Source organism: Cyprinodon variegatus, unplaced genomic scaffold (genome assembly GCF_000732505.1).
Source record: "Cyprinodon variegatus isolate N-32 unplaced genomic scaffold, C_variegatus-1.0 Scaffold571, whole genome shotgun sequence".
Taxonomy (NCBI): Eukaryota; Metazoa; Chordata; class Actinopteri; order Cyprinodontiformes; family Cyprinodontidae; genus Cyprinodon; species Cyprinodon variegatus.
The window spans coordinates 228,373-251,950 of NW_015151024.1; the positions used below are offsets into that span (position 1 = coordinate 228,373).

At 38.6% G+C, this 23,578-nt stretch overlaps 2 protein-coding genes across 2 annotated transcripts in view; both read right to left on the reverse strand.

Moving 5' to 3' along the window:
* Positions 1-23,578, reverse strand: part of LOC107095762 — a 198,737-nt gene that overhangs the window by 36,909 nt on the left and 138,250 nt on the right. The window contains exon 4 of the mRNA XM_015392030.1: positions 7,239-7,527. Within this exon, the coding sequence (XP_015247516.1) occupies positions 7,389-7,527 (139 nt within the window). The 3' untranslated portion in view covers positions 7,239-7,388. The remainder of the gene's footprint in view (positions 1-7,238; positions 7,528-23,578) is intronic.
* sox2 (SRY-box 2) lies at positions 2,769-4,186 on the reverse strand. Its single transcript, XM_015392034.1, has one exon. The coding sequence runs from the start codon at positions 3,778-3,780 to the stop codon at positions 2,812-2,814; it is 969 nt and encodes a 322-aa protein (XP_015247520.1). The 5' UTR covers positions 3,781-4,186; the 3' UTR covers positions 2,769-2,811.

The following is a 23,578-nucleotide window of genomic DNA, read 5'->3' on the forward strand; positions in this document are numbered from 1 at the left end:
GGATGGATGGATGGATGGATGGATGGATGGATGGATGGATGGATGGATGGATGGATGACTGCAACCCGTCAAACTATGTTCATCTGCCTCCATATTTTATTTCGACACTCACGGCCAAGCTTGCCAAATTTTATGTTTCTATTTTGTTTTATTCTGGGATCCACTGAGCTCCTTCCATCTGATCTCTCTGTGTAACATTTTAGACTATTGGTTTAGTGCGTCACCTGTGTTTGAGCAAGCTATGAAGCACCTCTATTTATTGCGTAACTTAATCCATGGAAACCTTTTTGTTTTTTCTTTAATGGAGACTAAATGTGAAAATATGCAATGTTTTTGCCTCTTATTTTCATAATTTTTTGTCAATATATATATATATATATATATATATATATATTTTACAATAATGAGTTAACTGCAATGAGCAGCACAGAGAAAATATTTTTATTCAAGCTTTAAACATTTTGGCTCTTAGTTTGCTTCCACTTTTAGGAGCTTTCTCTTTCTGCGGTACCAACACGTTGAATCAGCTTTGGGAAAAACACGGCGATCATCAAATAGGTGAGCCACATCAAGAGCTCCGTGCATGCGTTCAACATTTTTTTTTCTTTTTTCGTCACACATCAAAGCTACAGACCTGATATAGAGAAGGGGGGGATATTAATTTTGCGAGGCCTCCGGGCCTTCAAGGGCCCATGCGTTCATGGAAATAAAACGCAATAAAGAAAAAAAAAAGAGAGACATGTGGGGAATGTAACGCGTCCACTGCGACCTTTTAGAAACAAATTGTTTATCAGCGGCCTTCTCGACTATTACAAGCAATTCCGCTGTTCGGATCAATAATTAATGGGCCAAGCAACGATCCCCTGACCTCCTGAAAGTCCGCCTGAGAGACAGAGAAGGAGATGGATAAATACCGAGTGGCCCCTCTTGAAATATTCATCTGCTGCTCCCCGGGGACCAAGCCTGCAAAGACACAACGGCTCTAATATACATCACAGCGCGCGCACACCGGCTGATGCACACCCACCAGATTTAAAACCGTTAGTTTAATTCAAGGAGAGCAGTTAGCTCATCATAAGGATTATTATTATTGGTGTGAGATGGTGGGGAATCAGTCTGTTTGACAAAAAAAAAAGAAAAATCCCCCCTCCTACCCCCAAACTCACACACACCACCCCTTCCTTATTAAAGACAGGACGGTGTTGGTGCCCGGTGACAGTCACTAGAAAGATCAGGGTTAAAGAAACAGCAGGAGCAGTTTGATTAAACATTAAATTAAAATGGCCACACTCGGGAATCTGCGTGGAGCTATTACAACGCTTATAAGAAAGCGACTTTTTTTGCCTTTCAAGGGGGGGGCTCCCCTACAATTTACCACTAATTTGATTTTTTATCCTGTTAGGACAACTCTGGGATTCAGAGCGTAAATAAGGAGCATGAATGCTGCACAAAGTGAGGCCTGCAAAATAAGCTCTGATTTCTCATTTAAGAATAACAACAAATGCTGCTGAATATAAATAAAAGAAATACATTAAATATAAGTTTACAGGAATTTAGAATATGAAAAAGAATTAAATGTAGCCTAAAAACTGAAAAATATAGATTTGGCTTAAATAAGAAAACTGAAAAATGGAGAAATAAAACTATACTTTTTTTAGGAAAGAGGCCAAACGCACAGGTAAATAATAATAAATAAAAAAAAAATCAGTGGACAAGCTGAAATAGTTGTGCTTGAAGCCCTTTTCATGTGTCATCCCTCTGAGAACAACAATTTTTCTTTTATCAGGCTGCAAAAAGGTCATCAGCATATTTCTGTAAAATAAAAGATTCAATAAAAATTAAGAAATTCAAAGATGACAACTCAGCCCCTGAGGAAAGCCTGGCAACACAAAACGAACGAAACAAAATTAAAACTCATACAATTTCAAGTATCCAAATTTCCAAAATTTATTCATTTTCAAACTGCATATTGAAAAAAAATATATATACTCAGCTGAAATTGTAACTGTTATAAGGATGGTATTAGTTCTGGTAATATATACATGGAGTGGTTGGCTTCTGCGTAGAGGCCACAATCTTTTAAAAAATACAACTACGGGAATGGATTTTGAAATAAAAACTTAAAATGTCACAGTAAATACACAGAAACTGTACAAATCAATTAGAAAATAAAGAGCACAAGCGTCATATCTCTAACAGATGAAAAGTGGGAGACTGAAATATAAATTAACAACCTATATTGTATGACAGGGAAAAAAGTGTCATATTTTTGTAAAAGAAAATGAAAAATAAAATGTTTAGTAATATTGACCTTAAGCAAGAAAAAAAACAGTATTACCTGCTTCTCATGTCCCTTTTCTCTCCAATGTTTGCAGTAATTAAGGAGCATATAATCCCAGTTCTGCCATTTTTAACTTTTATATTTTCTGCAGAACTGGCGCTGCTTTATATAAAAGGAAAAAGAAAGATGCAACCTCTTCCAGTTTAACAATTTCATCTGATTGTAATGTTTCTTTGATAAATACTGTACAAAAGGTGATTGCAATAATAAAACATTTGATTGCGACTCCCACTTTCTAGATTTTCAAACTTCACCCAGCAGTGAAGAGGGGCATCTCCTACCGTTCCTCTAGAGCTTCCTTATTAAATGAAAGAGAAAATAAAAAAAAGAGTGGTTTCCTTTTTCTTGGAGACTTCTATACAACTTTTCCCACCCCGAAATTTTTCTGTACAAAAATAGTCCAACGTTAAGTAGTCCAGAGTTTCTCTTATAAAAGTTTATTTTTCTTCTCTTACTCTGTTTGGAGTCTCTTACATGTGCGTTAAGGGCAGCGTGCCGTTGATCGTCGTCCCGGGCACGGTGCTCTGGTAGTGCCCGGACATGTGTAGCCTGGTCTGGGCGGTCTGATCGCTTACTTCGGCCCCAGGCAGGTACATGCTGATCATGTCCCTCAGATCGCCGCTTTGGCAGCCCGGGGCGGCCCGGTGGGACGACGAGGTGACGACGGGCGGACTGGAGCTGCTGGACTCAGACTTAACCACCGAGGAGGGCCCCATGGAGCCCAGGGCTGTCAGCCCCGGCGTGGTTTGCTGGGAGTATGACATGGAGTAAGTCGGGGAGCCGTTCATGTAGCTCTGGGAACTCGTCATGGAGTTGTACTGCAGGGCGCTCATGTCGTAGCGGTGCATGGACTGCATCTGGCTCGGGTTGTGAGCGTTCAGACCCGGGTGCTGGTAGCTCAGCTGGTCCTGCATCATCCCGTAACCCCCGTTGGTCCAGCCGTTCATGTGCGCCGCATAGCTGTCCATCCGCTGGTTCACTCCGCTGCCCAGTCCGCCCCCCACTCCCACACCGACTCCAGCCCCCATCCCATTTCCTCCAGGGGCCAGCAGCCCGCCGGGTAAGGTGTACTTGTCCTTCTTCATGAGGGTCTTGGTTTTCCGTCGGGGCCGGTATTTGTAATCCGGATGCTCCTTCATGTGCAGGGCCCTCAGCCGCTTGGCTTCATCGATGAAGGGTCTCTTCTCGCTCTCCGACAGAAGTTTCCACTCAGCGCCCAGCCTCTTGCTGATTTCGGAGTTGTGCATTTTGGGGTTTTCTTGCGCCATCTTCCTCCTCTGGCCCCGGGACCACACCATGAACGCGTTCATTGGTCTCTTCACGCGCTCCGGGCTGTTTTTCTGGTTCGGGCCGTTCCCGGAGGTGTTGGTGTTGCCCGTGCCCCCCGTGTTGGTCTGGGGAGCAGGGGGCTTCAGTTCAGTCTCCATCATGTTATACATGAGGAACAGCTTTGAGTTGGAGCTTCCGAGCCGATGAATAAAAAATAATAATAAAAAAATAAGGACAAACTCCACCAGCTGGATGCCGACAGAGGAGCGCAGGAAAAAGTTACCTGTCGGTCTTCTCAGCAACTTTTCTCTGGATCAAAACAAGCATCAAGTCGCTTCTCCACTCACTCTCCCTTCTTTCTCCCTTTCCCCGCAGAGAGTGTGTGTCACAGTCAGAGCGTGAGTGTGTGTGACACTGAGGCTTTTCCCAAAAGGTTCCTGCTATGTTGTGTCCACAAAACTTCTCCTGCTTCTTGGAAAAAGCATCAACAAACTGCACTTTTTCGCTGCTCTGTCCGCCTGAGCCTTGACAACTCCCAGATAGTTTTTGAACAAGTTAATAGACAACCATTCATGTGACGGGGCTGTCACAGAATAAATGGCTTCGACCTGGCCAATCAGAGCACGCGTTCCCCACGACGCGCCAATGAGAGACCTTAATTAGCATAAATGGGCGGTGTCTATCTTCCCCGGAGCGAACAGGCAAGCACTCACTCAGGCTGCTCATATGAGCCAACATAAAGTGCATGTTTACTATTTTCAACTGTTGTCTTTTTATTTTATAGATGCAAAGCAATAGTTTATGATTATTATTTCACTATTCTAAATAAATAAATGCAAAAGTTTACAAAAGATGTATTTAAAAACGACATCATTTTGGAGTAAAAAAAAAAAATCAAAACATATGCAAACATGGTATAAATGAGAAAATATACGCCCGATTTTATTTATTTTTTAATGATTAAGATTGTATTCATATATATATTATATTGTTTAAGGCTCGTGTCAGTCCTGTTGTTCCAAATAATAAAAAAAGAAAAGTTACTAATCCCACCCCCGCCCCAATTTCCAGGCCGATAACCCAACAACACTTAAATAAACTTTGTTGGTTAACTCAAAGAGCTGAATGGCCACGCTGTGTGTTTGTATGTGTGCGTGAATGGAGGTGAAGGGGGGTGAAGCTACGGCTGGTTTTTAGCGTTGAAAAGAGGAAAGGTAATCCAAGATGTTTCCCCACTGCTCCTTTTGTTTAGCCAAGTTGAATGCCAACACACAGAAGGCAGACGGACTCATCTCAACACAAATAAGCGCTTTTTTTGTTTTGTTTGGGATGTTGTCATTACATCTGTCCGGACAAAGACCCAACTCCACTCCACTTCCACTAATGCTGCTGTTGTTGTTGTGCGAGTGTTTGGGTGGGATGTGGGGGCCCCAGGACCATGTAACTAAAAAAAATGAAGAAATAAAGATGAAAAATATCTGAATATAAAGTTGATTTTTATCAATATGGATTTTAGCTCCAGCAGGTTGAGTCAGCTGGAGTAAATATAAAATAAAATCCAAAGCATAACTTCAGAAAGAATTCTGGATCAAACAGAACAGAGTGAACCGACCCAAACTACCGCACAGTAAAGTTAAAGCCACCCACCCATGGATCAGAGTAAAAGTTTTTTAGAAGCAGGATGCGTGCCTTTTTTTTTTTTATGCTCCAGTTCAGACACCCGTGCTGTGCTGCGTGACACAAGCGCCGCCTAGTGGAGAAACTCTCAACTCCAAGCAACTGGAAAAACTACCAGAAAATCCCTGCTTTTAAGTTCACTTCAGAACAAATGAAATACTTAAACACCTCGCAAAAAAATATATTTATCCTATAAATAGGAAAGTTTGTTTTCAACCACAATCATACCTGCAACATCTGCTATTTGCCTGCAGCAAAATCAGACAACCAACATAATTAAAGATAGATCAAGTACACCTGAAAAAATGTAATTTGAACACGAGCCTCCAGATTAAATCATAATTGAAAGCGAAGAGATCAAGCCTTATTATTTTGTTTTAGTCATTTGATAATAAATGGAGGAGCGGGGCCCCCAGTGCTCTCATTATGCCGGCCCCGGCCACCTTACATAAGATTCATCTTGCGCTTAATAGGCTGCGAGGGGCGACACATGCAGCTCGGTCCATTATGATGCAAGGTTGAAATGGGCCGCTCCGCTGCTATCTGCATCTGAGTGTGTTCCCCGCTACCTCTAATCTGCTTATGATAATAAAGGAACAGCAGGGCCCCGGTGCTCTCTGAAAGCAAGGCCCCTAGCCAGCCGCGAGAATGGCCCCTGCATCCACAATCATCCCGAATTAAAGCCGCTGCTTGAAAAAAACAGGGGAAACTAGCAGGGCGGCTCCCTCCGACCTCTTGGAAAGACCCCCCGCTAAACAAGGATGGGATAGATCCTGCAAATATACAACAAGCGGCGTGCTGTGATACCTAAATACCGTTGTTGTTTTTTTGTTTTAGAAATATAGGTTATAACCTCTATAAATTACGCAGAGACTTGCACAATATTAAATCACAATCCATTCAAACATTTAGCAGAATTCACCTTGTAGAAATAAAACTTTTTAACTTGTTGCAGTGAAAAGGGGATAAGTTATTAAGAATAAAGCATAAATAGTAGAGATAAGCCAACATAATTGTAAAAAAAAAAAAAAACAGTAGCCCATGAGATTCTTCACTGAAAAAAAAAAATAATGCAACTGCTTTTGGCATTTACTTATCATATTTAGTTACTTTAACACAATTACTTTATGTCCTACCCTGCTAACATGAAACAATTATGTTAAAGTAACTAAATATGATTAAGTAAATGCCAAAAAACGTTTGCATTATTTTTTTTAGTAATAAGCCAAAGGTGGAGGATATTACGGCCAAATTTATAATAACGTCTTTGCAGCCACTAGGGGCCGTGCCACCGGCTGGAGATCTAAAACTAATCCTTATGAAAACATTAAACCGTCTTGATATTTAATATGCCAACAAATAAAAACATACAGTTTAAATAAAACCACTGCATGATATTTAGAAAAGTGATTTCAGATTGAACACAACATCCGCTAAACCGAAAGCTAAATAGGCTTTTATTCAATTTTTACTGATGATAAACTTTTATTAAAATTATTAACAGATTTAATCAAAGATAAAAACTGCAAGTGTAAAAATGATAGCTAAATTTGAACCTAAAATTAAATAAAATAAACTCAACAAAAAAAAGGTATACAAGTGAAGCCGGCTTTGTCCAAATATGTTATTTTTGTTATTATTTACTTAAAGCGGAAAATGAAAAGATAATTGCGATATGTATATTGCAAGTGTCGTTTGAAAGAAATCGAATCTATAAACCAGATGGTTTGTGTTTTATTATCTTAAACTGTCTGTGCGCTCAGAGCCCAAAGTGGCCAAAAACATTGAAAAACAAACACCATCAGAGTTCCTAAAGCCATGCGGTGTCATTCCACAACACTACATGTTTAACACACACACACACACACCGACTCTAACCCACACCTACATACACACGGACGCACAGACCCACGCGCTCAGGGCTTTTCCTCTCCATCGCACTGCAACTTACTGACACTTTGGGAGTTGTCTTCCTCTTCTCTTGATTGGCAGAAATTAAACACGATGGCATTTCACTCAACTTCCTCCAAATCTTCATGCCGCTTCCAGTGAGTCCGACTGCAGCGCCTCAATCTCCCGGCTCTCATCCCGCATCCATTCCTCATGTCGCCACCTTCCATAAGCCCGGGGAGCCATGGCGCGCGGTCCGGATCCCAGCGCCTGGCTGCTGTAGGTCGGAGCGCGGTGCCGCGCAGCGCCGCTCTCTGTCTGGAGCTCCGCTTGTCTTCTCTCCGCAAGCCCTGCAACAAGAAAAGCCGTTTATGGCGACACACAATGTGAAAAGGGGGCCGATTTAAAAAGGAGAAGAATGCAAGCAAGAACAACAAAAGTCAGTTATAGCAAAGTCTGTGCCTCTCCTATCTTCCACCCCCTAGCTTAGCCCACATAATGAGCAGGAAAAAGCTTTATATTTTGTTCACTGGGTATTCACAGATAATTTGAAGCCATTGTTTCTGCCACAGATGGTTCTTTTTAATACAATAACGGTGCTCTTTGTGAATAGCGAGCCCACAATAAAAATCTAAAGCGTCCTCCTGAATAACCATTTTGTTCTCTCTTGTATAGGCCGAACAAAAGCGCCAGTGAGGTAATGGCCTGCCTTATTGAAAGCCTCAGAATGGGGATTTGATAAAGATTTTTTTTCGCTCCTTTTTTCTTTTTGCAAAGTAAACGGCAATGTCAAAGAGAAAGTGACACGGGATGAAAAGGGGAAAGAAGATTTAAAGGTGCCTGCTACTGGAAATTCAACATTATTATTATTATTATTATTATTATTATTATTATTATTATTATTATTATTATTATTATTATTAACTTTCTGTTTTGTGCAAAAAACATTCGTGATGGGTTGCTTTGGAGTTTTATGGGGGAGAAGGTGAGGTGTAGGCATGTGTTATGGATTTTACAATGGAGCTTAAATCCAGAATACATTAGCCTGGTCTGCTATGGATTTAGAACAGTCTAATAATTTTGCATAGAGTGTGTCAAGTTGTGCACCTAAGCATTAAGGCTACATTTCTTGGGACTCTTGCAAAAACCTCCTGTTTCTAATTCCGTTCCTCTCCCCTGAGTCACCAGGAATATATTGCACTTCCTCAAAGCACTGATAAGGCAGTGTGAAATGTCACAAATGCATGGATGCTAATGGGGAAAATGAGTATGACTAATGTAACCTGCTGAGGTCGGGATGCACGCATAAACGTGTGTTCTTCTATCAGCCTCTACAGGATGGATCTGCAGCCATGTAAGAGCCACCTTAGTCCGGCCTCTGTTGATGTAATTCGTAATTAACTCAAGGCTAATCAATAAAGCATTTAACAGAAGCACAATGCACACACAGGGGATGATCCCAAGCCAAACATATTGGATGTCACTGATCGTTACGAGGTGAGGACACCCTGTCTGTCACAGGGATGGAGGCTGGAGGGCAGCAGGAGAAGATAGGGGCACCGGGTGAAGGGATGAGGAGAGATGAATAGCTGGAAAGGGGGAGAGGGAGGGAGAATGGATAAAGGCCCAAATAATGGAGGAAGGGAAAGATGAACAGAGTGGAGTGAAGAATTCTATTTCAAAAATAGATCACAGGTACACATGTAGTCAGTTCCCCCTATGAAGACTATCCCAGAGCATTAAATCATTTATCTAACACATTGGTACAATGTTGAAAAAAAGAGACCTCACATCCTTTAGATCCTTTAGATCTGTCTCATAGGTGTGCAGATATCTGCGCAAAGTAATTATATGTCAGCTAACCTATTAGAAGAAAATTATCTGAGCTATTTGAAAAAGAAGAAATAAATGATATATTCAAATGTGTAAAAGGTGCCAAAACTTTTAAAAGGAAGCAACCAATCCTCCTTAATCAAGAACTTTGTTAATCTAATCTGATGTTATCTATTATTTGTGCCCATAAACCCAGTTACAAACAAAGTTGTTAAAATTGTTCATGAAAAAAAAATCCAATAGTTTGCTTTAAAAATGGTTTTATATAACCGCATTACGAATTGCACACCTAATATTATTGAGTTATTCTGATATTTCCCCAAAAACATACATCATGCAAGCAGCACTTATCAAAGAGCACATATTCACAAACATTGAGTTTTATTTTTTTCCAAAAACTCAACATATTTCCACCTACATGAGTTTAAACGGCAGGGTTAAATTCACCAAACTGACACAGTCCGCTCAGCATTAGGTTTTGTGAAGGAACAAGATCTACCTCAAAACATCCAGGGTCAATGTTAATAATAGGCGACCATGGGGAATGCAGTGCAAAAAAACACTGAAGCAAAGACGAGACTGCAGCTCTGAGTTACATAAAAAAAAATGTTGTTAAGAGTTGCAAAGGAAGATGTGCAAACCAAAAAAAGAGGACGAAGATGACAGAGAAACTGGCGGAGAGAAGATCAGTTCTCTCAGTGTAAAAAGGATTAGAAGTAACGCAAATAGCCTCTTTTGCCTTATCTGCTCAATCTTGGCTGCACAATCTAAATCACAGCCACACTGCTCATATTAGAACATGCAGCACTTTTAATTATAAACCCATCCACCGAGGATGGTGAATGTGATAGCATGTTTTAGAAAATGGAGAAAGGAGGAGAAGCCCAGCAGCACCATGGGAGCTTTTAGAAAGGCCTGAACCATCACTGAATGCTAATGTGTTTTTTGTAGCAAAGCTGTCCAGTTACAAACACACACATTCACATATGATTATGCACAATTCCATGTTCACACAAATGCATATTACACGTACATGCCAACACTTCCATATGCATGAGAGCGCACACACTGGCAAGTTCAGTTTTATGTATGTGTTTTTTGCAGTGCTGTCTGATGGAAGAGCCACGGTGGGCTTTTCTCCTTTTGTGTGTCTGCAAAAGCATAGAGTGTGCTGTGAGTGTGTATGTGTATGGGTGAGTGCAGCAGACACATTGACACAGTATTCTGTAAAAAGGGAGGCCCTGGCTGAAGGAAACATGGCAAGGCAACTGTCAATCATGCCAGACGCACATTATTACCACACACATACAAAACCCACCATTCATTAGCACCGATATACTCTTCCTTGAGAGGAGATAGTTACACAGGTAGAAGTCCAGGCAAAGCTCTTAACATTACTTAAAATCTCTATGAGTTCGCACTTGCTTTTAAAGCCATCGATCTCTCCTGTCTTACGATTTTATATCTGAAGGGTGTTTACCTGATATGAATTATATGAATTTAATGTCACTGAACAAGAACCTGCTTTAGCAGAATCAACTCTAACACCAACCTCAGAGTGACGTTTCCAAAAAACAAAAAGGATGCAGAACACAGCTTTCAAATTTCTTTGTGAACTTTTTATTTTATTTTTTTTTTAAGAAAAAAAGCCTTTAAAAATGCAGGTGTGGACATAAATTTTCATATCTCTGCAGCCCTTTTAACGCACCTGCTTCAATGTGGGCATGGCTGCTCTCAGAAAGGTGCAGGACAGAAGGTGGAAATTTAAGGATTAAGGCTTTGAAGATACTAAAGTGCTGACCACCAGCAGAGAGCATCTGGCTGGTCAGTCCAGCAGTTGTTTGCTCAGGGGGAGCTGGGAAGATACACGGACACAGCTGTCGGATATTTGCTGAACAACACACTTTGTTGGCATCTCATTATTACAGAAAGAATCACAAACAGCTGAGGAACTTTGGAGAGAAATTCTTGGAGGTTGCCAACTTCTCAGGCCTCAAGTCCCTCAGCTTACTTTAACTCTTCCTGATGTCTTTATCAATCATGGTGGGTAAATTGCATAAAAGACTTGAAAACAATGCAGTCTTTAATCAAACACCCTTTAACGCTACTCTGTCTATGGAATGCCTTACTTCTTGCCAAATTATTTATTTCTGTTTTATAAATTAAATAGGGACAGCATGCACATTAGCAACACAGCAGCACAACATAAAAGGGGAATGAGTTCTTTACGTGAGAAAGGAAGAGCTTAATCACCACAAAATATAAGTTCTATGATGCTATAAAAAATTACTTATTTAAATCAAATAACATAATTTATATGCAGTGAAGATTCTAGACAAAATTTACAAGGGGGGTCAGAGTGGGGACAGTGGTTTTCCGTAGGGACATAGAACAAAACTATAACAGACTGAAAAAAAACCAGGGCAAAAACACATCATTAAGTGTATTATGTGAGAAAAAAGCCAATGTTGCAAACTCTTGATCTAGCAGGTAAAAATTGTGACCATATCTTGGTATGACTGAATCTTACAGCAAACGCAATTTCAAAATAATCTTAAAGTAAGGTAATTTTTTATACGCAAATTATTAAAATTGGTCCAAGGGATGAATCATTTAGTTTCATCTTTCAGCACACATCATAATGATATGTGTGTCATGTTTTTATGTTTAGTTCACAGTAACTTTTTTTAGTGAGCTATTATATATTCAGTGCTAGATTTGGACTACAGCCACCATTACATGCTTGAATTATTGTATCGGTAATTCAAATGTTGTTTATGTAAGTTATAGTTATCATATTTTCTGAATTCTTTATTGCTTACTTGAATAATTCTTGGGCATGTTAATGGTAAACAGACAGTAACTGATGGGTATGTTGTAGTTAAAAGATTAGGTTCTTATATTGACACAGTGCATATTAAAATGCTTGGAAATATTAAAAAAAAAAAATAATAAAATAAAATAATAATAATAATAATAATCATATATGGACAGGAAACTGGATGAAAACATGACATTAGACATATGCCTAGTTTATTTAAATCCCAGCCCAATTGTTGGACTGCAATTAATGATAGAGTTATGTAAGGATGTAGGTTTGTACATTTGTTACTTACTGTACAGCTAATAAACCAGTCAATCAGCCAGGATGAGGATGCAAAATTTACATCTTCACATCAGATCATCACAACTACTTGATGAATAAGAAAATCTCCACCTTATATATCTATGAGGAGAAATGACTTCAGATGATCACAGATGGCTTAAAGGGATACTTATCATTTGAGTGACATTAAGAAATATAGAACAGGCTCTGATGCAGAGATGAAAAGGAGCAGGCCAGAAACAAAGTGGTGGAAGCATGAAAAAGACATTACCTTGCTTAAACATGATGTCATCATGACAGGTATGGGTGGATCACACCCTGGTATAGCAGGCCTGTTAGTCAATGAAGCCCCAAGTAAAACTGCATTTTTCTCAGGTTTGACCTTTATTCAATACATGTCAGATTAATAAACAGGCTGAAATTGTGTTGCACCATATTCTGTGATCTATCATATATTGTGACTTAAGTGCATCCTGTTGTACTAGGATCTTCTCACCAGTCTGCTATCCTCTAACCACGTGGTTAGCTCGCAAAACTGACACAAACCAAAACTAACTACCGTAACCAAACAAACTAAAAAAAAACAGACGCAGGAGTAATTCAAATACATGAATCCCTAACTTCTAAAGAGCAGGTAGGAGTTAAATCTGAAGAGCAACCAGAGGCTGTTGATGGACAGAGTGAAGGGAATTTCGTCTAAGCAGCAAGTACCAGAAGGCTACTGGGCAGTGACATAAAACTGTAGATTTTTTACAGTATTTTTTAATTACCACTGTCTTCAGAATTCAGCCTGCTCCTTCTTAAAACTGAAACATAGGTTGTTTCTCAAATGTGTGTACTTGTGCGTTCTTAAGTGCTAGTGAAACGCCATCAGCCTCTGCCCAAGTACTGTTCTAATTCACAAGGACAAGAAGATGTTGCTATCATCCCCTCCCTCTTTACCAAGTATGCATTAGAGCAGACTTGTCGGTTCTCGAGATTGACAGCAGCCCCGGGATGAAATGTGGAGCAGCAGCTTAGGGCAGCGCTGACAGAGCTCAAAGTATTAAGTTAAAAGTTACGTTTTCTGTTGCCATTGTTCAATAAAAGTATATTTTAAGATCATTTGAGGCGAGAACATTATTCTTTTAAGTGTCACTTAATGGCCCATTTACTGATTTAGTGCATTAATTAAAAAAAGTTCAGATGTTGAGAGGACTGTGGCTAACCGTGGCTAACTGCAAGCAGGGCTAACTGCAAGCAGGGCTAACTGCAGCGCGTCTGCAGCAGCCCTCTTTCAGCATAGACATGTGTGAAGTACTGCTGGCTCTCATGACAATTTTTTTGTTTTATTTAGCAGAATGTTAATTTGATTTATGTTTATCTGACTGTGTTAATTATCATTCCCCCACTAAATGAAAAAAGTAAGAATTTATTATTATCCAGAGACTATTAATAACAGGAGTTGAAACGCAGCTCCAGACGAGCCGAGCGTGTGGTGATGTCACGAGTATGTTTCTGTTCCAATTGACCCATTATTATGATGTGTGCTACTGTTCTTCCCGAATCCATACTTTCCTGTGTTCTTCTCAAGAACATACTTGGCAAGAACACAAGTCAATATTTGCGTTCTTGTGAATTGAAAAATGGCCATAATTTCCTTCAGTATTTATTAAACATAAACTGATGAGCTAAATTCAACATCCAAGTTTTTGGTATTCTTGGTAACCATTTGCAGCTTGATGTTATTATCAAATATTATCAGTTTAGATTTTAAGGTACGTAGAGGGGTGAATTAATAATGGGCAGCAAAGTTATTACCCTCAGAACATTATATACATTCATCATCAAAATGCATGTAAAAAAAATTTGGAATTATCATCAACCTTTTGAATCACTTCTTTTTCAGCCTAAAATAGTCATAAAATGGGTGACCTTAAATTTTACAAACAATAACTCTGCACACATGTCAGAAGTGATTGTAGAACAAGGACACATACAGGCTCTAATACTTCATTTAAATTCAGCTAAAATTACTTTATTCAACCAAAATGGAAATTAATTATTGATGTAACTTTTATAGGGGTTTCTTCAACAGGTTTTGTAGATGTTCATGGCTGTATAGGGAGGAAGGTTCTCCAGTAGTGGTTAGATTTACAGTCTACTGGAGAAACTCCTGTAACGGACTGATAAAGAAAGGGCTCAGGAATTTATCTGCTTAAGGTTGTCCACAAGGGTTTTCCAAAGATCTTGTTTTTGTGAAATAATTTCTATACACCTACAAATATTTGGGAAACTGACCAAATGCGTTCATAGCTAAAAAAAGCTTTTTCCCTACAAAAAAGGCCCATACAGAAAGCTAGAAACTAGGGATTGTAGTCTTCGCCAGTCCTTTCCCATCAAATGGAAGGTTGGTATAACTACCACATTCAAAGCCCACTCACCATTTTACTGCATAATAAGGCTTTATTGCAGGTGGCTAAGTTTAATTTGCTTGTTCAATGTAATCCAGTTTATTTATATAGCGCCAATTCACAACACATGTTATCTCAAGGCACTTTACATAGACAATTCAACCAGACCATACAATCAGATTTTTTCAAAGTTTTCTATCCAAGGAAAACCAGCTAATTTCACCGACTCCTTGACTCGAAGGCAATCCCTCACACTAAGCATGCTTGCAGCAACAGTGGAGATGTAAACTCCCTTTTAACAGGAAGAAACCTCCAGCAGAACCAGGCTCAATGTGAGCGGCCATCTGCCGATGCTGACTGGGGTTCAAGGAGACAGAAGCAGACAATGAAAAAGAAGCACAGATACAAAGGGCAACTGTCAATCAACTCCACAAGCCGCCCTGTCCAGGAAACACACAGCCAGGCAGATGAGCTCTGAGCCAGCTGCCATGTCAGAGGATGAAAAGAGCACATACAGTTAGTCACAGTTAGAGAAACAGGACAACACTGAAAAACAGGCCGAGCTCCAACATCTACAAACAAAGGTGTGGGTTGCAGCAGCACCGCTGATATTTCTCTCCAAGATGGTATCACAGCCAAACAGGGGCAGACCAGATGAAGCTATTATGATGAGAAAAAGCAGAGAGGGCATAACGTTGGAGATCGAACTTAACAAATACTGCAGAATGGGAGAATAGAGACAGAATGATAAAAAGGGGTCCCTATGTCCTCCAGCAGTATAATCCTATAGCAGCATAACTATAGAGATAGTTCAGAATAACTTAAGTATTTTGGATGAGGTATAAGAAAAGTAAAGCCACGGTGTAGCCAATGAAGAGTAAAGCCCCTTAGATCTATAGCCAATCCCACTGTGTACACACCCATTTGGCAAGCTTGGGTGTGATAAGCCATAGTGGTTGAAGTTGTTCGGCTGTGACACAGACCAAAGTGCTGATATGTTTTGCTGATTGAGTAGGGCTTTTTGGTGTTTTAATTTCTGTACTTTATTTGAAGGGTTAAACCATTTTGGTAAGAACAGCTTCAATCTTAATTCTGTTTTGATCAGGTTTTACTTTGTTTAAGTGACATGCATTCCTCTGCAGACATAGATACACATATTACACATGTACACATATAGGATATGTTACACTTCCTCCATCATACACTCATTTCTTTCCTCTCTCATCTCTCTTGCAGCCACTGCTGGTTTTGTTTACAAGCCAATTTGAATGAGAATGGATTCCTCTCGGATGTTTCTAGAAAGCGGTCTAATCCACGCAGGCTGCTGCGAAGCCCCGGCTCTTTGTTTGGGATTACTGCAGCTTAGCGCTAGCTAACAATAAAGAGATGAGCAGCTCACCTCATCACCGTTAATGAAGTGTGGAGAGTTATTTAGCCGCAAGCTAGCTGCTACCGAGCCGTGATGATACCTTCACACACGCCTGCACACAAACCCATAGACACACATGCAGATGAACACATGGATAGGCCTACATACACACTTGTTTTCATTTGCAACCAGTCTATATTTAATTATAAATGTCCTAGTTTTCACAGAAACACATGAATTTCAGCTCATGTTACAACATACAATAAATTTATTAAATACCTCTTAAGTCAGAAAATATTCATCATTGCATTAAATTAATGTGGGCAACTACCATGAATCCAAACTGAACCAAAGAAACACACTTGTAAAACAAGTTCTAAAATATATGCTGCAAAAATGTGATACAAAGGGCAAGGCCCTTTTCTCTTTATCCAACTTATTATAAGTTTGTTTAGATTAAAAAGTATCTAAGGGGCTTAAATTCTTTCAAAACTGTTAATCATGAAATGATTGTCCAAAATCATATCCGTATTTTTATCTAAAAGGCAAGATGCTTAATTCTATTTTTTTTTTTAAATCTCTTCTAGAGAACTTGCATAAGGACACATTGCATGTATTAGGACACATTTCCAAACAGCCAGATCTGATTTAAAGGATATCAAAATTCCCGTTTTTGTTTTTTTTAAGATCAGATTATTTCAAAGCAATAGTTGTCCTCCACTGATGCTGAAAATTGTCTTCAGCAATGGAGGCTGTTGGGGACATTCTAAACTTAAAGGTATAGTGAAGGATTTTCGCTAACTTTTGAAAAGACCTGCCCTCCCCTCCCCAGTTTTTAAAAAAATGCACATGCACAACCCTATGCCCACTCCCGAGAAGGAACACCTTTTATATACGTGCGAGAGCATGCACAATCCCATTTCTCCTCGTGCATGCTCTGTTTAAAAGTTGCTATGTGCATTGCTTATACAAGCTTACTCTCCATTTGATTTAGATGTGCAATTTTTCCACTATGTCAGACTCGACCTTGGTAAGTGAAATTGGACACGAGCACGTAAGACGGCCTTACGTAAACATATCACCAGAATGAGCAATTTGGATGACCACTTATTTTGATGATCCACCTAGAAAAAGAATATCCTCCAATAAACTTTTAGGTACTTTTACAACTTTTTTCTTGTTTTCATTGAAGATATCGCTGCAAACGTGCAGTACAAATAATGGAGACTAGACGGGTAACTAAAGTTGTATTTTTTATCTGTCTATCTAACTGCTAACAGTTTTATTTTAGCTCGTTGTTCAGATCAGTTATTTATGAATGATGCCTGCGTTCTTCCTAAAATGATTTGGCACAGGTTTTACACGCACATGGCCTCCTTTGGCCTTGAGGGATAAAGTCTCATTCACATAGAATATGTTCCATGTCTCCTCTTTCATCTCGAATCGTGCGCTGTCATACGTAATCCACTCTGCCCGTGTGTAGGATCTGTTCATACATCCAGGCAAACCCAAGCCACCTCTTAATTTTAAATATACAGGATGTCTTTTACTCATCACATGTCTGACCTTCTGTCTGAAAAATCTTTTGTTTGTTTTTTTATCCATCAGAAATAGACTTGATCCGCTTTTCTAACGGATGGTAAAGGAGGGCTCTTGGTTATATCACATCACTATAGAGCAAAGGGGAATTTACCTGGTTCACTAGAGTGGATTCTTTTTGTGAGGACATCAAAAAGCGTATAGATGATGCAGTCTGTGTGGATGAGGGGTAACTTTTTATCCCATGTTTCTCTCAGCCGTTGAAACATCTTTGCTAAGTCTGAGAGATTAGTACAAGTCAACATGGTGCAATTTGTTGTTCTTCCTCAGACATCTTTGACCACTTTTAATAAAAAGATAAAATAATCAGTTAAATTTGAAGGTGTTTTATTTTACAAATTAAACTCAAAAATTTTTGTTACATAACGAGGTATGGATTCCATCTGGGATTTTTTTTCCGCAAAGTACATTGAGAGACATTCCTTCTAAAATTATGTTACCATAAATTAATTTAACTGTTTCATCACTTTTTATACCTTGTTGATTAACTTTTTGATTAACAAAACATGAAGTGTCTTGTGCAAGTGTAAATCGAATTACAGAAATAAGAGAAAATTAAATTAATAATTGAAATAACTGGACAAAATTACATGGGAAAAATATAAACTACGAGTCAGCTAAGTCATGTGAGTTGTAACCTTTTTTAGTCTGCACAGATTATACAGTCATTAATTGTATTTCTTCTATAAGAGCATTAACCTGCACCTCATATTTATTTACAAAGAGATTATGGAGTTTAAAGTAAAAGTCGTTTTAGTTAGCTGTGTATTTTTTGTAAGCAGGAGAAAAAAAGAGTTAAAAGAACTTCCTTTTTACTACTAATGTTGAAGAACTCAGACCTCTTGAACAATTAAACATTTTATTTGGCTTTTTTCTGTAAGTTATTTCTTTTTTAAGAATAGCCATAGCTCTAGTGCATAAGCCAATGTTAGGATTGCTTCACAATTAGTTCCAAACATCTGCTGCATATTTTCTACTGCTGCACATTTTTCTTTGTTGCCAGATAAGCTCTTTAAACAGAAAAACTAGGCTTTTCTTTCAGGGTTTGTTGATGCCGCAGACACAAGCAAACGCCACACAATTATGCTCACTGGTTTGCTGTGTGAAGCTAATATAAGCCATGGTCACCAGGGTAGAGAAGCACCAAGGCAACAGGAGATCCAGGAAGATTTAAGCTTGGCAGAAGCACACAGAGATTGCATAGGTCCTCACTGAGAGTATGTTGGCATGTCTTCTAACAAATTCACAGAGCCTGGTATCTGATTGGTGAAAAGGAGCGGGAGGTGAGATGAAGAGGGGTCTTCATGTTTATCCAGGTTTGTGGATGAGCTTGACAGAGTCAAACGTCTGTGTCCAGTTGGATGGTTAGTGAGGAATCAGCTCTCCTGTGGTTACATACCAGGACATTGGCACTTAGAATATACTGGCACATGTGTAATATAACAAATCAGCTTGGATAACTACGTACAAATTCCTCACTTTTCACTTACCTTAGCGTAATTTAAAATTCAAAATTATTTTTTCCAAGAGGTCTTTAAAAAATATATTTCAAAGAGTGGAAAGGAAAGCAATCATGAGTTTACAAACAAAATATACTCGAAGAATTAAAAACATGCTGATTAATATTTATGTCAGCCTCAAAGTATTTTGTTCATTGAGTCCTGTGTGGAATCAAAACAATCATTTAACAAAATCCTATAAAACATTAGGTGTTAGAGCAAGAGGAAAAAGGTTTGTGGATATTTGCCTTCCACACATATCTCAGACCTATAGGAAAAGCCAAACATGTTTTCATAGTGTGTTGTTCAGCACAGACAGAAACATATTAGCTTGATAAGTTAAGTCATTACATGTAGATAAGTACCTGACGGTTGCTTTGGAATACATTTAGCTTACTACTTAAGTATTTTTCTCAACATTGTACATCTGTTTTTATTTTGTCATTATGTTCATTCCTGCTTTATTTTAGTATTTTCTTTTTAAACAAACCACATCATACCATTGCATCATTGCATAAATGTTTTTTTTTGTTTTTCCCTTGGGGTTTTGTTTCTGCATTATGTATTATTAAGTTTTGCTTAACCTTATTTTGTTAAGACTTTATATTACAACCAAAGTTCATTTATTGTGGTTCTGATTTCTTGATGGACAGGTTGACTTTTGTTTGCCTTAAGGATATATATTGTCTATTGATTGATCAAACAAAAAAGACCTTATGCCTGTAAACAAAATTATTCTCAGTCAATAAATAATAACATATAGTAATTTATATGGATAGAACATATGAATATAAATTATTAAAAGTTTTTTTTTTTTTAAAGCATTTGCCCCAAGGTACAAAATAACCCCTGGGTGACATTATTCACACATCTTTGAGTTTTTGGTGGTGATTTAATTTCACTATAGGTTTTCCATCTACCTTAAACTTCTTTGTGTTGATTTTATTATTACTTGCTTGTGTCCACCTTTTTTCAGTTTTCTAATTGTTGTTTGTTAGTGTTTAGTTTTTTGTATTTCCAAATCTGCTTTTATTCTCTTTGAGTATATTACTGTGTCTGTGTGTTACCATAATAAGTGCTATCCGAATAGTGCTGGCAGTAAGTCAGGAACTAGGACACAGAAGCAGTATGCTTCCTAGTACCAATTCATGTAGGATAGGGATCTTCTGACCTACAGGGTATCATATAGGAGCTAAATGGTTGGTAGCCCACAATCATTTGCATAATGGGACATATGGGCACAGTGAGTCTCAAAGTGTTGGACAGAAATACGTTATTTGATCATAAGTACTACGGATCTCTTAAATATTTTGGGTTTTATAAGATGGAGCGTCTGCAGTTTATCGTATTTGTGTAACTTTGTTTTTTGTAGTTCCTTTCCAGAAGGCTGTAGTCCCAATTTAACTAGCGTCATTAAAGTGTGTGTCTGTCATGTAATGACGTCGTTAAGGATGAGGGCTGTCCGAATTTAGCACAGCAGGCTGGAGCTCCTTTCCTACCCTAGATAGTTTTCATATGATTGACCCCCAAAGGTGAAAGGATGGCAAAAACAATTTGAAATTTAGGCTCATGCTTCAGCTTCCCTGCTCTGGTTATGTCTCAGCTGTACTAAATTTACCCTGTTAGTTGATCACACCTGGTTTCTTTGCCTCATCTGACCTCTCAAAGCCTGTCAGTTTCTTTATCTCCTTGCTGTTTTCTTTTGTTTACCCTAGCCTCTTTTTCTTGTGTCCGTTCCTTGTTTTCTATAACTTCAGACCCCTATTGTCAGGTTTGTACCTGGGTCCAATTACATCACGGCAAAATTTCGACCTGGAGAGACTTACACAGAGAAAATCTGCAATTAGAAAAGAATTGTTCAATTAAATTTATTTATACAGGTAACACAGTCATAATCTTCAAAATATTTCTATCTAAGGAAAACCAGCTGATTGGAAGGACTCATTGACTATCTGCAATCCCTCACAATGAGCTTGCATGTAGTGACAGTGGAGAGGAAAGCTCCCTTATAACAGGAAGAAACCTCCAGCAGAACCAAGCTCAGTTTGAGCGGTCATCTACCAAGGTGGGGTTAGAGAAGACAAAAGCAGATAATAACTTTAGTCTAAGTCTAATGACATAACTGAAGTAAGTTATTTGGTGCTCGGGCCATGGCAGAAGACCTTGGTACTGTGAATAAATATGTGCTTAGATGAATAACCTAGGAAAAAGATAAAAGTACACTTCCCCCAGGGCCCGAATACTGCTGGTGGAATAAGCCACAGGTTGAGTGGGACTGAGAAGAGTCTGAGAATGAAGGAGGAGATGGGGTGGAAGTGGATGAAAGTTTGGTTGCGTGCTGGAAAGGAAACCTAGGCCAGGATTTAAATGAAGGGAATCGTGAAAGATGATTGGCTTCAAAGAAGGTACGGCCCCGATTTGATTGGCTGGAGCTGAACAAGGCACATCGCAGGCGGTTCAGGTGAAGCTGTAGTCTTTCATATTGAATTTTCGCTTAAGCTTCATTTGACACAATGGGGCAACATATTAAAACACTGCAAATACGATCACAAATATATAATCTGAGAGCTTGAATTTAACAGGTTGCAAATAAATTAAAGTAAAAAAAATGTATAGCTGTCAAAATGTTTTGATGTTAAAGATATCACTCTGTGGTGATTTGTTTTCACTTTCAAATGCACACAGACATTTAACTAAATAGTAAATTTAATGAAGCACCAATTGTGCTTTACAGGTAGGTGCACCCGGGTGATAAAATGATGAGAGGTGATTTTCTGGTATTCATAATTTGTAACACGTTTTTTGGATACATTTCAAACAATGAAGATCCTTTTGAGTTGCAAGAAGTTCAATGCTGCATGTTTAAGTCTGGGTTTATCTCTGCAAATCCAACAAGCTGTAATATATACTGCAGTGAATGTTGCAGCTTAAGCAAACAAAGGTCGTCTTCAGAATTTTAACAAGTTTGATTCTGTTTGTATTTCTGTTTGACATTTTTCATTTAATTGGAAACAACAACATCTGCCCAAGCTCTCCTTACAAACTGTTATGTGTTTTTTTTTTGTTTTTTTTTGTTAAACAAAGTTTCCTGAAATCAATGCAGGATTTTCACATACAGCTGGAATCTTTTTAATGGTTTTAAAGCTGGAATTTTATTCCAGATTTTGGATTAAGAAAAAAGACAGGAAATAATAAATAAATAAAATAATTTCTTCAAAGATTTCTGATATTTTCTTCTTTCATCTTAGGCATGATTTTAAGCAGCTGATTTTAACAAACATTGTCTAGTTAAAACTTAGATTTGTACTGATGTGTGTGTTTATTAACCAATAAAACTAAAGAGCATTTCTCATTTTCTCAGAATGAAAGTTTCAGAGATATTGGTTGTTCTCATTAAGCATTTGTTTTAGAATAAAAGATGAGCATGGTTTTACACAAATAAGAAAAAGAAATACATCAGATTTCATGAATATAAAATGTTGGCAAAGAGACGTCCATGGATTTGATCTTAAATGCACTAAATAACAAAACCACAGCATATTTCTGAGCTTCACGCAGTCAGCATGATGCACGGTCATAAACAGTTCAGTGTTTATCTTACCGCCGAGAAAGTATGCACCTCCCTGACAATGTGTGCATTCAGGAAACACTAGTCAGGACAAGACATGGCTTAATGATCCCTGAACACAGTTACACATACTTGTAGCCATCCTCTTTACACACTGCCTGTTGAATTTCACGACCAGGGTTCAAAAGACACAAAATGTGTCACAGACCACGGGAAAATCAACCTAGCTTGTTTAACTAAGAGCATCTTTATTGCTGTAGCCAAACACGCACTGTTGAAAGGTGAAAGGGACAGGGTAGATAGGGCTGCTACCAGATCAGAAGATCTAAAGAATCACTTCTGGCACAGTTTTCAATGCAAAGTTACACTTAGGCACAGCATGCAACAAAAAAGCCCTTAATCAAACACTTGCAGAGGTGCAAGAGAGGACTTGGTTCTATGATGTAGCCTATTCCTGCTCTTCTTCTAATGTCCATACTGCTAAAGTGGATTAAGGGTCTTGAGTTACATTGTCTTTTTTTATTAAAGAATTCAGACATGTTTGGCTTTTTGTCATACTTTGATGTTTCAGATCATCAACCTGGTACTACAGTTCAATTCAGTTTTAATTCTCTTTATTTATCACACCATCAATTCACAACAAGTAATCTCAAGGCACTTTACAGAGAAATTTTAAGATCATACAGTCAGATTAGTTCAAAGTTTTTTATGGAAAACCAGCTGATTGCATCGACTCATTGACTTGAAAGTAATCCCTCAGTTTTACCATTATTACCCAGCAGCAAGACTGTCCAGAGTTAATATTCTGGACAGGTGTCATTCTGTTTGGAACAAGCATGGTCAGCCCATGCAAGCATCTGTTTTCTCTGGGTAATCTGGTTACTTCCCATGATTGAAAACTTTGTTAATTAAGGGATTTGGATTTAACTGTGTGCATGAATGATAGGTGTCCTGTGTTTCACTATTGCCCCTACAATAAACAGGTGACCTATGCAGGGTATTTCTTACCTGTAAAAGATATGCACCAGGCCTCC

Excerpts from the sequence above, each read along its gene's own strand:
- sox2 (XM_015392034.1), bottom strand. The coding sequence starts at position 3,780 with ATGTATAACATGATGGAGACTGAACTGAAGCCCCCTGCTCCCCAGACC.